The 17,500-nt window shown below is 44.7% G+C and overlaps 1 protein-coding gene across 2 annotated transcripts in view; it reads right to left on the bottom strand.

Annotated features, from left to right (window-relative positions):
- Window positions 1-17,500, bottom strand: part of plppr5b (phospholipid phosphatase related 5b) — a 175,751-nt gene that overhangs the window by 40,593 nt on the left and 117,658 nt on the right. For both annotated transcript variants that reach the window (XM_063206771.1, XM_063206770.1), the window contains exon 5: window positions 16,621-16,871. In XM_063206771.1, coding sequence (XP_063062841.1) covers window positions 16,621-16,871 — 251 coding nt within the window. The remainder of the gene's footprint in view (window positions 1-16,620; window positions 16,872-17,500) is intronic.

The raw sequence follows: 17,500 nt of genomic DNA, 5'->3' as shown, positions 1-17,500 counted from the left end.
CATTGCTTTGCTCTGCTGTGGGTTGCCTCTCCTGCTATGCCACACCCCCCCTACCCCCCGCTACAGTCTCCCGATAAACTCGTTTGTGAAAGCCTCTGCTGTGCTCCTGTCACCACAATCCCCATAAACAAAGTCAAGATGGGACCAGAGAGAGAGAGAGAGAGAGAGAGAGAGAGAGAGAGAGCAATAAAGACAGAACAGCAAATACAGCAAAATAAGGAAAGAAAAGGGCAAAAAAAGAAGGCAAGAAAGTGAAGTGAATGCCCAAAAGGGAAACTCCAACTACCATTGTCAGTGTGACACAGCACACAAGTGAACACTGCACACTATGAAATTGCATTTACTCCGTCCTCGCCCATGCAATGAGGCATCCCCCAATGGCATAGTAGTGTGGCAGGATGGGACCATGCTCAGGGTACCTCAGTCATGAAGGAGAATGGGGAAGAGCACTGGTTCATTACTTCCCCCCTACCAAACTGGCGGGTCGGAAGTCTGACGCCTTAACCTGGTTACCCATGACCCAAAAAAAGAATGAAAGCAAGCAAGAAAGAATCAAAGAATCAAAGAAAGAAGGAAAGTGCAAGGAGGTGCCAGCACATTAAATGCAAAATCAAAAGGCCCCCATTTGAGAAATGCTATAAGTGAATGTGTCGAATGCCTCTCAAACTCCAATAGTTCAAAGCTGCAGAGCTTTTGAAATTTGGAAAGTGTGTGTGCGTGTATGCGTGCGTGCGTGCGTGCGTGCGTGCGTACGCCTGCTATGCAATCATGCTGGGGTGCAGTGTTTCTTTTTTGCAGTTTGCCACCAATCACTCACAGAGGATTAGCCCTGGTAATTTTGAGCCTGTGCTGAATGTGCTGCTTCACTTTATGGCTAGTGGGGGAGACGGCGCCACTTTCCCCCTCGCTCTCCTATGAGGATGATTTGTTTAGGGACACAAGGGTCATCCCTCACTGACCTAGTTTTGGCCCATCTTCCCTTGGGGCTGAAAAACATCAACCAGCAGCAGAGCTCATCTCCCTCTCTCTCTCTCTCTCCCTACTCGGCTCTCTCTCTCTCTCTCTCCCTACTCGGCTCTCTCTCTCTCTCTCTCTCTCTCTCTCTCTTGCTACTCGGCTCTCTCTCTCTCTGCTCTCTCTCTCTCTCTCTCCTTACTCTGCTCTCTCTCTCTCTCTCTCTCCCTACTCGTCTCTCTCTCTCTCTCTCTCTCTCTCTGTCCCTACTTTGCTCTCTCTCTCTCCTCTGCTCTCTGTCTCTCCCTACTCTGCTTATCCCCCCCCCCTCTCTCCTGTTTATTCCGTCAGCCCTCCATTCTCCCTCCCTATCTCCCTCTCTCCTCTCCAGAATGTTGTGCCAAGTATGAGTCTGTATATTCTCTATTTGCAAATGAGCAATATTCTTTTTTTGGGTGCAAACCCACCCCCCCATCCCATCCACATCCACATCCCCATAATTTGAACAAGCGTGTCCCGAGCACTAATTTCTGCAAATGGGAGAAATAAATTATTTGTGGAGAGGGGCTAGGAGCAGTCCCTGCAAGCGTGCTCCCGCATTTTGTTCAGTGCGGGCCACCTCGTGCTAATGCAGAAAGCTCTTCTCATTAAGGACGCCGAGGTACAAGTGACAGCCTCATGACTTATTAAGTCTTCTTTCTTAAACGTGACTTACCCTTCTCACATCTCCAAGTCCTAGCCCCAAGATAATGTAAAAAAGGAAAGGAGGGGCAGGATGAGGAGGAGAGAGAGAGAGAGAGAGAGAGAGAGAGAGAGAGAGAGAGAGAGAGAGAGAGAGAGAGAGGAGAAAGAGAATTTAAAAAAAGAATAGGAGAGGAAAGGAATAGAGAAAACCGCGGTCCTAATTTGACATTATGACTTTTTTATAAGTTCACCCGTCAACTGAAGTGAGCAGGACATAAAATATTAAGGGACTTGGCGGCACTGAATGTGTAGAATAGTAAAATAATGTGTAGAGGATCCGTCCCTGGTGCTTTACTGTGCAGCCGCTCAGACCCACACTAATGCACAGGCTATATATGGATGGCACCTTGGGCCCTCCACCTGCCAGGGGGCCCCTGATTGGCCAGAAGTGAAAAATTGCAAAGATGCTATATTGAAAAATTGAGTAGAGTTTGTAGACATGCTGCCCTTAAAGCTTGTAATTACGACACTGTCTATGTCATTTTTTTGTGTGAAATTTACCTTGGGAGGGGACCCAAAGCAACCTGCAGCCTTGGGGCCCCGGGCCATCTTAATCCGGCTTCGCAGCCGCTATACCTACTGCCCCCGCTCTTTCCACCCATCATTCACCCACCAACCACTCAGGCAGTCTCCCTCCCATATAATATGAAATAAGTAATAGGCTGTATGAAAAATCACAAAGTGATCCAAAGGTTATATGAGTAAATATAACATGAGGAAATACATATAAGAATGAGAAAAAAAGAATGAAAATGAAAAATATATGAATAGGGAAAAAAATGAATAGGAAATAGGAAAGAATATGCTAAGAAAAGGCCTGTGTAATGTATGCCATGTACGCATGCATACACATTCATTCTACAATGTTTATACAGCCCATCTCCTTAACCATTAAAGGGACACTGTGCAGGAAATGGTCAAAAAAGGTACTGCAACTTTGCTGCTCATTGAAACTGGGCTGCCTATTGCCAAATTTGATCTTTACATGAAAGTTTACTGAGTAATAAACAAATATTTTCTAGTATGGTCCAAGTTCAGCCATTTTTGCAGCTAAAAATGGCTATTTTTGGAAATTCAAAATGGCGGACCATGGAGAAGATCCCTCTTTTCATGTATGAAAAGTGCAATTTTTCCAGTCATAATGAATACTTAGAATTTATGCTGGTGGTAAGTATTCATGAAAAAGATAACATGAGTGACTGGGCAGCATGAATTCTGGAAATAAACAACTAAAAATCTCACACAGTGTCCCTTTAAGCTGTGTGTACACCAGGAGCGCCCTACGCTACCTGAGCGACGGAACTCATTATTTCTTTATGGAGGGTCGGCGACTAAAGCGACCAGAGCAAATTCGCCAGGAGCGAAGCGACCTGAGCGACCAGAGCAAATTCAGCGATTTAAGTCAGGCTAATATAGCAATGAGCTGCGACGCGGTTCGGCGAAAACCAATTGGAGAGTTCATATCTCTGAATGTCCCAGGCTGACAAGCCAGTGTGCTATTAGCTAAATCAATCAGGTCAATGTCACGTCCAGAACGAATAAAGCAAATTCATGGCGAAACGTCTTCAGCAACCTCAACCACTCAGGTAGCGTAGGTCATTTCTGGTGTACACGCAGCTTAAGGCCACAGCTGCCACGTGACATTAGGACAGTGTTTCCCAATCTTTTTTGTCTTGAGTACCCCCTAAGCATTTTCGTTGTGCCATGAGTACCCCCCAGTCAAGTTCTATATCGCTTTCTCTATCCCAATGTAACTAAGCTCCATACATTTGCAGTGTGCTCTCGAACCCCTAGTGATGCATGTACCCCTGTTTGGGAAACACTACATTAAGACAGGGCTGCCCCGCATTGTAGATTACTCATGTGAGGAAAATAAGAAATTGACCACTTTTACAGTACTATGCTATAGTATGTGCCACACAAGACCTCTACCGTATAGTCCATACCATTATTTCTTTATTGTAATGTACAGTATGGCTTGCATGTGTGGTTAACACTAGAACTACCAGGATTTTTCTGCCTACCTAGAAGTACCAGAGAGGGGTCATTTGACCCGGCTGCTTTTACCTAATACCCTAATCACTCATTTTGTTATGGTAATGAGGCTGTTAGGGGCCGTGTGTGGGGTGAGGGGTGAGAGGGTCACACCTTACAGTGCTAACAGCCAAGACAAACAGGGACAGACAGCTTCTTCCCAAGGGCTGTCAGCCTCCAAAATCACCACAGGTAAATAGCAACTTGCATGAAGATATCAGCAGCAAAGACAGATAGCACAGTTTGGCGGACAGTGTGTTACAGTTTTTCTCCATTGGCACAAATAAAATACCATCACATAGAGGCTGTGGCACTCAGTAGCGAAGATTTTGAGGGACTAATTACTTGTCTATTACACTGAAAGATTGAATTATCAAAATTGCCGGCATATAAGGCCAATTTCCATAATATAGAGCTCTGTGTAATCATTGCATGAGTTATGAGATCATGACATATTTGTCGACAACAAGCAAACTATGACACTTCAGCAATGACGGCTCTCGAAAAAATGACCATAAACACAACACTTCATGAATGCACATGATGCAGCAGACATTAAACAGTGTTGCATGCGACAAAGCTCATTCTAGATGGATCTAAGAGATATGTGAAACTGTCCTCTGATTACAGAATGGAAAATATTGCATCCTTTTTAAAAATCATGGTTATATAGAAAATGAATACTTCAGCTTGATTTAGTGGTCAGTCTGAAATACAGCATATGATGGTAAGGGGGTGCAGAGGTGCCTTGGTTATGGTCTTCTTACTCATGTAGAGCATTAAAATAAATGCTGAATAATATATACAGACTTTAAACAGCATACATAGCTACCAAGGCATTATGTTTTGGAGCACCTCCTTTAGATATTGCCCCATAATGGTGGCAAATTTCAATCTCTACGTTCCAACAGTGTGGTTCCATCATTAGAGTAAACAGGTCACAAAGTAGTTTTCTTGCAGACAGGATATGCCACATATTAAGTATAACAAGAATCTAAACAAGTTGAAGAACACACCCATCAGTTGAGCTGCTGAAATCATGTCTCACAAAAATACCTAATTTTTGAAGAAAATGATGCTATCATTCCAAGTATTTAACTGTTCAGTCTCGTCCCTTGTGTTGTGTTTAGTCTTATCCAATATAAAAAGCTTTTTATTGGCCCTGTCCCAACTTTTTTGGGATTTGTTACAAGGGTGAAATTTTAAATGATGACATAATTACCTCAAAACAATATTTCTACTTGACTTGAACAACTGATATGTTGTCTGTACATAATGCTCTACCTTATTAACATATTGAATATTTTGAAAATGCCAGCATTTTGATTTTATTCACAAAACACAAAGTGTCCCAACTTTTTTGGAATCCGCTTTGTAGATCCCTCTCAATTGCTTTGTCTCATTTGCATTCATTTAATCCTTCTGTCAAAATAAACTGGATGGTTCAGCATAACTACATGGATCCTCATCACTTGCTCATATCACCCCAAAAACAGTTTACCCATGTGTCAAAACTAAATTTCTTCCCCACATATATCATCAGTACCCCCAAAATACATTGTCCTTTTGCCATTGTGTAAGCACTGCCAGTCAAAATGGTTAGGTGTTTTATCTACGTTCAGCTAACAGATTTCGACTATCAAAATGAAAAAGTGAGTGAAACCATTGAAGTTTGACAACACAGATCATTTACCAAGGACATTTATGAGTAACTTTCTTTACTGTAAATTCATATACAGAAAGTAATGCCCATATATCACAGGTTTCTCATGGGTTTGGCTCATTTCTCAAAACAGAGATAACATTCTCAAAATAACATGGACAAATGCCAAAGCAACTAGCAATTGTTCAAAACAGAATGTCGTTTGAAAAAATGTCATGAAATTAGCCAAATAACAGAGGAAACTGTAGTATACACGGTTGTAAAATTATTTTCTACCAACTAGTAAAGTTACAATACCATCTAACCTGTTGAACACTGTCATGAATTTACTATGTAATGAAATTCTTAAAATATGATGTCCTTGACTGTTTTGGGAATTGGGTAGACCACTTTGCATATGATGACTTACACAATGAAATAATGCTGACGTGTTTTGGAGAGGGCAACCATTAGACTGAGAATTGTCTAATTCGTTTAGATAAGCAATGTCAATTTATTTGGAAAATGTGCTAAATGTATGCTGAATGTGTCAACTGAAGGGTATTTGTACATATCCATCTGCAGAGATGTACTAAACATTTGAGACATGTACAAAGCATTTGATATCTGATGAAAGCAATGAAAAATGACATTCTGTTTTGGGAAATTGCCAGTTGTTTTGGGGATTTGTCCGTGTTGTTTTGAGAATGTCATCTCAGTTTCGAGGAATTAGCCAAACCAATCGAGAAAAACTGTAACGTGTGAATCTCCCATGCCATGTGACCATAACGACTCATGTGAATGCAACCTGGCAATTGTTAGATGGATAAATACCAGTGCATGTGGACTACTGCTTCATTTCCCTCAAGAATTTTGTGGTGAAAGAAGCTCCTCTCCAAGGAACGAAGATGCAGAGATACAGCACTCAACAGGCTTTGGAAATGATCCACACACGCACACACACACCCACACCCCCACACACACCCTGTGTCTCAAGTGACAGCTGTGAGCTGCTAACAGCCACATTTCCACAACAAAAGGAGTGTCCGCAGGGGGTCCAAAGGGTCAAATGACCCCCTTGTGGGGCTTTTAGGTAAAAAGGTCAATTGACCCCTCCGTGGTAGTTCTAGTGTTAAATTTTTGATTCTTATATGATTCTTATGTAGATTCTTATATGTACATGTATATGTATGAATATAGATGCATATATATACAGTATATCATCCCACTTGTGGTTTAGAACATTCTACCAAAAATACTGAATCAAACCAAGATAACGCAAAAGACGCCCACCCAATGCCAAAACTTGTGCTCAAGTTGGGTCTCCTAAGGAGGCGTTGACCCCTACTTCTTCTTCTCTTTTTGAGGTGTTTGCGCAAGACGTGCGCTACCGCCATCTACAGCGCTAAGGGGACTTCATTGATTCTCAACCTCAGGACTCCGAAGGTCTCCTAATCGAAGGTCTCCTAAAGGGGCGTTCACCCGGCATAAAGTGGATACCGGAAAAGAAACAACATGACGCTTCTTGTTAGATCCACCCTCTTTGATTCTACTTTGAGGCTGGCTGACTCAGCTGAGATGTGACTGCGCTGATTACCATATGTGAAGGATCGGCCTGGCCCAGCCCGGCCTGGGGAACGGTCCTACCTGAAGAGTAGGCCTCCTTACCAGCGATACCACCACGCCACAATGGTATATCTTACAAAGATGTCTCCTGCTACAAGTGAGCAGTCAATAAAAGTAATCTGCAGAAAATCATCGGATCAAAAGTGCCTGTCTGATATTTAGAAAACCCACACATGTCTCACACCAATGATTAAGTGCTGCACTTCGCCCCAAAGTCTCCATGAAAGTCACAACCTCCACACACACACACACACCGCACGCGCACACACACACACACACACACACACACACACACACACACACACACACACACACACACACACACACACACACACACACACACACACACACACACACACACACACACACACACACACACACACACACACACACACACAGAGGCAGTTCTCTCACAGGTCAAAGCCATGCAATGAGGTCCTTGTGCTTTGTCTGAATTGTCAAACATACATACTTTTTTTCACACGCTGCTCAACAGGACATTTGGCCAGGAATCAAATGTCCTCCGTGGCAGGTTCATTTGCCAACTGCTTCCCATCAAGCTTGATTTACATCATCTAATAGCCAGAAAACTTTTTTTTTTTTATTCTCCACTGAGTCCTTGTACCTGGAATGGGATGCTTCAATCGGGCTTTTAACATTAACGTTAGACGAATTTGCTCTCGGTCACTTTGTCAAAAGTTTTTAAGAGGGTGCGGTGGCATGGTGTGCTGAGGCTGATGAAGATGTCCTATCTGCTTTGACACCGGTGACGGCGTATTATCCTTAAGCACTGAAGTTAAAGTTAAACACATTTGTCAGCCCCAGTGATGATGCTCTCTCCCTCCCTCTCTCTCTCTCTTTCGATCTCTCTTCATTTCTCTCTCTCTCTCTCTGTCTTTATTTCTCTCTCTATCTCTCTCTTTCTCGCTCTCTCTCTCCCTATCCCCCCAATCACTGTCTCACACCTTCTCTCTCTCTCTCTCTCTCTCTCTCTCTCTCTCTCTCTCTCTCTCTCTCTCTCTCTCTCTCTCACACACACACACACACACACACACACACACACACACACACACACACACACACACACACACACACACACACACACACTTTCCCACTTCCACTCCCACTCCCAATCTCTCTCTCTCTCTCTCTCTCTCTCTCATACACTGAGAGATAATGTCCCTCCCCCCTTTTATGGGTCAGTGCTGCTGCTTGCGTTTCCAACTCTCCTCCAGCTCTGCCATCTCTGTCGCTTCATTACCCCTCCAACACGCTAGCTAGCTTCTCCCTCTTTTTACGCTGTGGCTGCTTCGCTTGTGTAACCTTCAAGCACCGTTTCTCTTTGGCTCCTTCTGCGACTTTCAATTTTTTCTTGCCTTCTGTAGGTTCTGCAGTTGGGAAAACATTGGTTTAATTTGAGGCAACAGCCGGTCCACCATGTGTTGGTCCCACATGTGATCTTAACACAGGTGACCTTGCTAATTATTGAAATTGCCCTCGGACAATACTGCTACATTGGGTAAATGCACAGCCAATCAGTTTTACAATAAACATTTTCTATTTTACTTTACGTCCTACTGTGGGTCAGAGTGTTAGGAATGGAGACATGTCATCTCTAGGAAGGGAGACATACATGAACCGTCATAATTGATTGAAAAAAATTAGAGCATACTCGTTGCAGACATTATTTCCTGCTGAGAAAGCCCAGCTTTCTTGGTGAAGAAAGACTTGTGTGCTCATCAATATCAGCTGGAACCAACCATACATGTCGTGTTTCACCCTTCATATCTTCTAACCCCTGGCAATTATTAACTGAACTGTACATATTCTGCACACTTCTCTATTTTCTTATATGGTTCTCTCTCATTGTTAGAGCACAGTATGGAAAGTGGAAATCCGAGAGTGCAATATCAAAGCCTGCCCCTCTTGTCATAGAAGCAGCGACCCACAATAATCATATTAATGCCTTTGATTGCCACTGGAAGAGCCTGTTTATACTCCAGTAGCTCACACATACAGTAGCATGATTATGATTATTCCTCACCACTGGACTGAGTTAGAAGTGCACCCTTCGGAGCAGCCTTTGAAGCACCCTTGCACCCAAGTACGCGTGCGTGCGTGCGTGCGTGCGTGCGTGCGTGCGTGCGTGCGTGCGTGCGTGCGTGCGTGCGTGCGTGCGTGCGTGCGTGCGTGCGTCTGTGTGGGACTAGTGGACCATGAAGTGGCCCGATTGACTCGGCTGACACAAGCTAATCATGCTAGTGATGCTCTCGGCCATCGTGTTTAGCACTAGAGTGGGCAGACATGATGGAGGGACAGGATGGAGGGGAAGACAGGAAAACAAACAGAGAAGAATAATAATAACAGAATAATACACTTAAAACGATACTAAGTGGTTTTTAATTAACCCCTTAGCGCAGCACTATGGCTCTCTGTAATGTCACAGCAATGTTGTTATGATGTAATAGCTAGTTAAGCATTTTCAGCAAGTGAATAAGGTCGCCGGCGACCCCTGCTGCAGTAAGAGGCTACCCTTACGTAAAGTTATGTTTCCAACATCCTATCAGCAGTTCATCATTTTGGAACAGGGCTAATGGCTCTTTGGGTGACAGAACAAAGTACTCAGTATTGCTTTAAGGCCAAGTTCTCCTTGTCTTCTCCCGCACCAGTGGTTTTGCTTTTTGCACTTCACATCATTCCTCTGTGCACAGCATGCTCTTTAGGGAGGCTGGGGTCACTTTTGACAGCTGCACCTCAGGTTTCACTACAGTAAGTTCCACTGGCCAGCAGTACAGTGGCTAAAAGGGCTAAAAAGAAATCACATTTTGATACCGCTGTCTGATACTTTAATGTAGCACTCCTGTCTTTCTATTCTCAGACTGTGCATCTCTGCCCCCACTCACCTCTCCCCCCACTTCTTTCTCTGTCTGTCTGCCCGCCCCAACCCCCCCACCCCCCGTGTTTTGTCTTTTCAGGCCAGGGCCTAATGGCATGAATAGAGCAGACGTGACTTGAGCGACTCTGGCGATGGAAGTAATTGACTTTGTATTGAGTCGCTGGCGACAGACAAGACAAAGGCGATTTGGGTGCCTAAGTCATTTGAATAACTTGGCCCTGCCGTGGCTAACTGGTAGGGCACTCGCCTGCCATGCGGCTGACCCGTGTTCTATTCCCGGCCCGGGTCCTTTGCCGACCTCTCCCCTTTTACCGGGCATACTCTGTCGCTTCTACCTCTCGTATTGCTCTTGCAGCACAGTCCAACGATTCTCTGTCGCTTACTCTTGTGGCCCCCGGTAAGTGAGGTAAGGGGCAAATGCAAGGCAAGGAGTCCACCTGTGCAGGCAGGCTGTAATTGATCAACTCATCAACTCTGCTGGTGGTATTATTGCTCCTTTCCTTTTCATCAATCCCATGCAGGGATAACACACACACACACACACACACACACACACACACACACACACACACACACACACACACACACACACACACACACACACACACACACACACACACACACACACACACACACACACACACACACACACACACACAGAGTCTCTCTCTCTTTCTCTCGTTCGCTTACATACACACACGCGCGCATGCACACACACACACACGCACGCATGCACGTACACACACACACACACACACACACACACACACACACACACACACACACACACACACACACACACACACACACACACACACACACACACACACACACACACACACACACACACACACACACACACACACACACACACACACACACACACACACACACAAAGAGAAAGTCACATTGCTAACGTCTGCCAGCTGCTTTTTGATCATAGTTTTTCATTAGGCGTAATTGGACAGGCGGGTGAAAAATTAATGGCGGGTGCGAACGGGACCACGGCCCTGCAGCCCTGCAGCCTGTAGCCTGTAGCCGCCTGGCTTTATCTACTGGCCTCATCCAGCTCCAGCTCCAGCCTGATCCAGCCCGCCGGGGACTCACACCTAGTGGGGAAGGTCAGGGGCGAATAGGGCAAGATGAGCAGAGCAGAGCAGGGCTGCAGCCTGATCAATATTCACTCAGAAGCAGAACACCGACACACACACACACACACACACACACACTGATAAAGACGGAGATACTCACTTACTCGTGTGATCACACACACAACCTGCCACTGACTCTAGCTCTCCATATTGATACAGATACTCTCTCTCTCTCTCTCTCTGTCACACACACACACATACACACACACACACACACACACACACACACACACACACACACACACACACACACACACACACACACACACACACACACACACACACACACACACACACACACACACACACACACACACACACACACACACACACACACACACACACAAACACACAAACACACAGGCACATACGTACCTACCTGTTTCTCAGCTGAAGTCATTTGATTTAAGCTAGTGCTAAAACCCTTCTACACACAATCATGTGTCGGTAAAGACATATTGGCTTAGTGTGTGCCATGTCTATATTCGGAATATAACACATCCATGATTTCTACAGCATGTAGCAGCAGCACCATCAGACAGAGTGGAGAGAATTGCTTCAGTCGGACATGGGCTGGAACATAATCAAAACGACAGCTTCTAGCGTGTCACTGACCAAAGCATGAAGAACGGCGGCGTAACAGATGAGGACAAAAGTTCAATGAGACTATTTTTTCCCTCCTCAACCAACCCTAAATTGGAACAAAACCGTGGTTGGCATTTACGGAGACAAAAAGTTGCCCCGTCTTGCCCCGCAGGCGTGGATGAGCAGTGCAGTGATCTGACACATAGTCCCCTTTCATCTCAGCATGGGGCGTATTCAACTAGCTGGCTTAGCAGATTTAAAGAGGGAATCAGTGGAATCATCTTGAAATAAAGAGGCCCGGGCTTAAGAGGGCCCAGAGCAGGCTGGAGCCAAGAGAGCAGCATGGAGAGAGAGAGAGAGTGATACATGCAGCCAAGACAGGATCGCTGTGGGGAGAGGGAGAGAGTGGGGCTGCATCTTTTCACCCCATATTCCTCATTCCCCCATACCCTATAGTAGCCTGCAGGGCTTGACACTGGCACCAGCCAACCAGCCAAATGCTGGTAAAACTTGGCTGTGGCTGGTAACAATTTCAGTGTCACTAGCCAATTTGGCAGGTAGTTTATTCTATGGTATGACACATCAGAATAGCGTATATTCTCCACTGTGCCCCTTATGTATCAATTGTTTGTATTTAAGCTCAAGAAAAAGCTCAGTTACTCAGTTTCTATTTGTTTGATTTATTTCCATGTAGAAACTATGCACTCATCTTCTTGCTTTCAGCACCTCATCTTCTGAGATTAGATGTACAGCGTCATGATAAAGAAAAAAATAATAATTCAAATGTGTGGCTAGTAGAATAGCTGGATGGCTAGTGACAAGGGAAAACCACTAGCCACAGTGGCAGGCAAGCCGACTGCTGACTCCATGAGACACTTTGGAACAAGCAAAGAGGAATCCGTTTCCATGGAGGGTGGGAGATGGTCTGACCGTGCTCTGCAATTTAAATTCATTGGAGTTCCGAATTCAAATTTAAATTTAAATTGTGCTTTATTAGCATGTCTGTTACTTTACAGTGTTGCCAAAGCATACAAATAACAAGACAAAAGTGTGAATAGTGTTACCTTAACCAATCAGTAACGCACTCTGCGGGTGAGTTCTGCGTCACCATTCTCAACTGTTTGGCAGAACCGTGAACGAACCGAGCTAAGAGGGTTGGGTCAGACAGACCATGTACGGAGTCAAAATCTTTGGGTGGAAGTACGTAGGCCCTATACCCTCGTTCTAACATCATCCAGTGGTCTGCATTATTTTAATATGTCTGCCAGCTTTAAAGGGCAGAGAGCAGCATAGAGCTAGGAAGAGTGGCTGCATTTTTCATACATACAGTATCATACACATAATACAGGGTATGGAATTGCCCGATTCTTTTTTTTCTTTTACACTGTGGCGTGAGACAATTTCTGATTTGTAGCAAAGCCAGTATGTATGACTACGTACTGGTGTTAACATTGGTGTCAACATATTTCTTAACGATCTGATGAACCATACGCCTGCTTTGAATGCATTGAAATATGTAGTTGTACAGTACAGTCTGATCTCACATGAGAAAGGCCACTTTCAGGTGGGAGGGGTGAACTCTTCTGTAATGCAGCATCATTAATCCCGCTTGCTCTTTATTGGCCAGGCTTGGCACACCATAGATGAAGCCTCCCCAGGGAATGTCAGAGCCAGACATCTATGGAAACAAGAATTGAGCGGACGTTTCCAGATTGATAAAGCCAGGCTACTCCATTTGTAATGCGACATGCATGGCCAGTCAACTACAATTTACAGAGGTGTTGTCTGAAAGGCTCCGTAGTTGCCCTGGAGCTCATTATTGCGTGATGTACTCACATTCCACTGGTGCACTCACGTATTATACAGTTTACAGTCACACTGGGACTTTTGCCTCTGAATCTGTATACACTGCAGGTACTCTCCTCATGTCACGGACACACACACACATGCAGGCACGCACACACGCACACACATGCACACACATGCACACACAGCACACCACCCCAGCAAAAGGGGACAAAACATGTGGGGTCCAGGATTTGGTTCAAGGGCCTCACTTTGGCATCACAGAGGTAGATTGGTGCAACACACACACACACACACACACACACACACACACACACACACACACACACACACACACACACACACACACACACACACACACACACACACACACACACACACACACACACACACACAATAACACACGACACAAATACTACTGGCACTGTAGGGTCATCACCAGCCCAGCAGCACCTTGTGTATTTCGTCCTTGAGTTTAGAGTGAGTAGTACTGCTCTCCCTCATGAACTAGCTGCGGCACCGAATGCAAATCCAGCCTCTGGTGACGCCGGCACATCTGCATTTCAAAAGGCGCCCGGGCTGATGTCATCTCCACCGTGTGCACGCACACTACTCACAACAACGCATGCAACCAGCAGAACAGGAAAAAAAGAAGAAGAAAAAAACTGGCCCCGATACACAGAGATATGGCACACCTCAGTGAGCCCCAAGCACGACAACAAAGATGGGAGTACTAGGAGCCACACGGCAATAAGTTCACAGCCGAATAGATTTCCATACCACAGTCTCAGGAATATGAACAAGCCAACCAGACAAAATCAGATCTACATTTTCCCTGCTTTATCGTTTCCTTTTGTAATGCACAAAGGGACCTGGATTTCATACACACCCTTCATGTTTTCCAGCAAATTTCTGGACAACATATTCCTCAATCTTTTCATGTTTTTCATGTACCTGAGCAGTACAAAATGGTAGGTTGCTTTGACTACAGGTAGGTGTCTATTTTTGGAGTCACACATGCTGAGGTGGAAATCGCTCTGTTTTTTAGCACTTCATCTTTATTTTTCCACCCACAGCAGTCAGACCAACTAGGCCACACACACCAACAGGCTGACCAACCTGAGGAAGATAAAACTCTAGGGGGGTAAGAGCTTTAAGTAAAGGATGTTGGCTGTCCACAGTGCAGCAGTATTTAACTTTGTCTCTAAGGAATAAGGTGAAAAAAATCCATTTTTCATTTGTTCCTCCTAAAAATATGTAGAGAAGGGGTTGAGTTGTCACCACACCCTTATTTCGAACACGGGTTACAAGATGCACTCTTACCTCATAGCTCCTTAATGCACGCCGTACATCCAGTGGCACTCTGTAATAGTCACTGAAGAGTTAACTACCATAGTACTACAATATGATATAACACAGGGCCTTTAGTAATGCACTACGACTTGGTTATTGCCATTCTGGTAACAGCAAATTTATAACGCTGTGTCTTAATGAGTTAAGAGAAATACCATTGTGAGACTATTTTAAGGCCCTAATGTAGACTGACATTAGCCCGAAAGTGGGCCTAGCTATACACCGATTCTTAAGAGCTTAATTCAAGACGCATGAGGCAATGCCTCAGTTCTGACTCCATTCAGAGTGCCTTCTCCTTAAAACCTCTTGGCAGATTTCATACGAGATTGCATTTGTTGCAATTTAATAATATTTATCTCTCAGCGGGAGACCCATTGTCAACAATAGCGTAGCTTCCCGCAAGTCGTCTCTTCCCCAAATCCATAAACCCAACATTCATGCATACTGATGCAAACAAATGCAAATGTAGACGCAAAACAATAACAACTCCCCCTCCAAAAAGTCACAGTAAACACAACACTCCCAACAGCAATTTCCTTGTAGCGTTCTGCGAGAGAGGAAACAACAGTATTTTCCCTCATGGTATCTTGGGTGCACAATGCAATGTGCAGGACAGTATGAAAAGGGACTAACAGATAGACACAGTGTGCAGATAAAGACAGCTGGAGGAAAGAGTGGACTATATCGCTGGCTATGTTGCAGGCAGCTGCACTGAAGCGTCAATGCAGAACCACAGATTAGGGTTACATCCAACAAGCCAAGCTTGACTAGCCCTCAATGGGGAACGAGAGAGTAGAAAGACAGGAGAGATGGCCCCTGATGTACACGTGTTCCAGCCTTCACTTTCTACTTTTCAACCAACTGGCAGGAACACTCTGTGCCATTGTGCCAACTTAAATCTGAGCCACTTTAACAACGACAGCAGCAGTAGCAACAAGCAGCGCTTTCCAAGACACCCACTCATTATTTACATACATTGATTAACTCTAGAAAAAAAAAAATCCTGCCTCCGCCTCCAGCCGACCAAGATTATAAAACAAAAGCCACGAAGTAAGACAACACAATGACGTCAAAGATAAGCAAACTAGCATCTGACGGCATTTAGAGACTTCACTTCAGCCATTATCTACTGGGAAATGGTGGTATCTGGGTGGTGGTATGGTACCATGATATGTGAAAATTAATAGAATTATTTAAGAATTAATCAAATGCAAATGGCAATTATACCAATTAAATAAGAACTAATTGAGTCCCACATGGGGTCAACAACATACAAAAAGCAGCAGCTGTTTTCACATCACATTTGCATTTGTAATTAAACCGGAAATGTTGCTTTGTCTGTTGTACTGTCAAATAATTAATGTCAAATAATTACTGGCGAGCTAAAGGGCGGCATAGACTGGGCTCTTTCAAAGGGAAGGTTTAAAAATTACGGGTGCAGAATGACTAGATGACTCGTTAACTTTGCTAATTCAGTGCAAACATTCAGTAATGTGCAAAATCCCAAAATAATTAAACAAACTCACAAGGTACAAGGGTATGTTTTGCTGGCGTGCAAGATGATTAAGTCACAAACCCTTCTAACTGAGGCATACTTAATCTTTTCTCAGAGCATCCAAAGAAAATCCAATCCGAAAACTAAAAGAACTCACTCCCGGTGAAGGGCAGCCTAAACACTCAGCGCTACCTCTTTGGAAGGGAAGATTTTGCGGGCACGCAAGACGAATTGTCACGAACTCCGCTAACTTCGTCCCATTTACTCTTACAGAACAAACACTATAACAAACACTAAGGACAAATAACAAAAACGAAAACATAACCAAACTCACGGCGAGGTAAAGGGCGGCGTAGACGCTGAGCGCTGCCTCTTTGGAGGGGAAGGTTTTGCGTGCCCGGAGGATGTCGTCCACGTTGCCGGTGCAGGCCTCCTGGTGGCTGATGTAGCGCAGTGCCTGCTGGCAGCCCAGCGCGGTGAAGTTGGGCTTGCACACCGTCAGGAAGTGCGGAGCCAAGTTACCCGTCACCACCTGGCCCGCATTCACAAAGATGTCCGTGGTGAACAGGCCGAATGCATACACACCTGTAGAGAAAAGACACACACACTAGTTACTACCAGACCTGCGTTGCCAAAGATGTAAGGAGGCAGGACACGTACATATCTGTAGGAGGAGAGACACACACACATTAGCACACACCTGTGGGATAGAGAGATACACACACGTTATGAAATGAGCAGGCCCCACCTAGCCTGTGTTGACAAAAGATATTTGGGGTGAACAGGCCGGACGCGTACACACGGACAGAGAGACATGCGTTAGTAAAATAGCAGTCACCACCAGACCAGCTTTCACAAAGAAGGTGGAGGTGAACAGTCCAAAGGAATACAAACCTGTGCAGAACAGACAGACACTGGTTATTGAATGTACAGTTATCACCTGACCCACTTTCACAAGGACATTTGTGTTGAACAAAGACATAGACGCCTAACAACAACACAACACACACACCCATACAAACTGTTGTTAGAAAATGTGGGACACACATATGACGCATGCACGCACGCACACACGTACACACAAACACACACACACACGCATGCACGCACGCACACACTCACACACACACATGCACACACACACGGACACACACACTGTCTGATGTTACAAAATGAAGAGATGAACAGTGAGTCACAATTTCACACTGAAAGGA

The sequence above is a fragment of the Engraulis encrasicolus genome, chromosome 9 (assembly GCF_034702125.1).
Source record: "Engraulis encrasicolus isolate BLACKSEA-1 chromosome 9, IST_EnEncr_1.0, whole genome shotgun sequence".
Lineage (NCBI taxonomy): Eukaryota > Metazoa > Chordata > Actinopteri > Clupeiformes > Engraulidae > Engraulis > Engraulis encrasicolus.
This window is presented reverse-complemented; position numbering and strand designations above follow the sequence as displayed.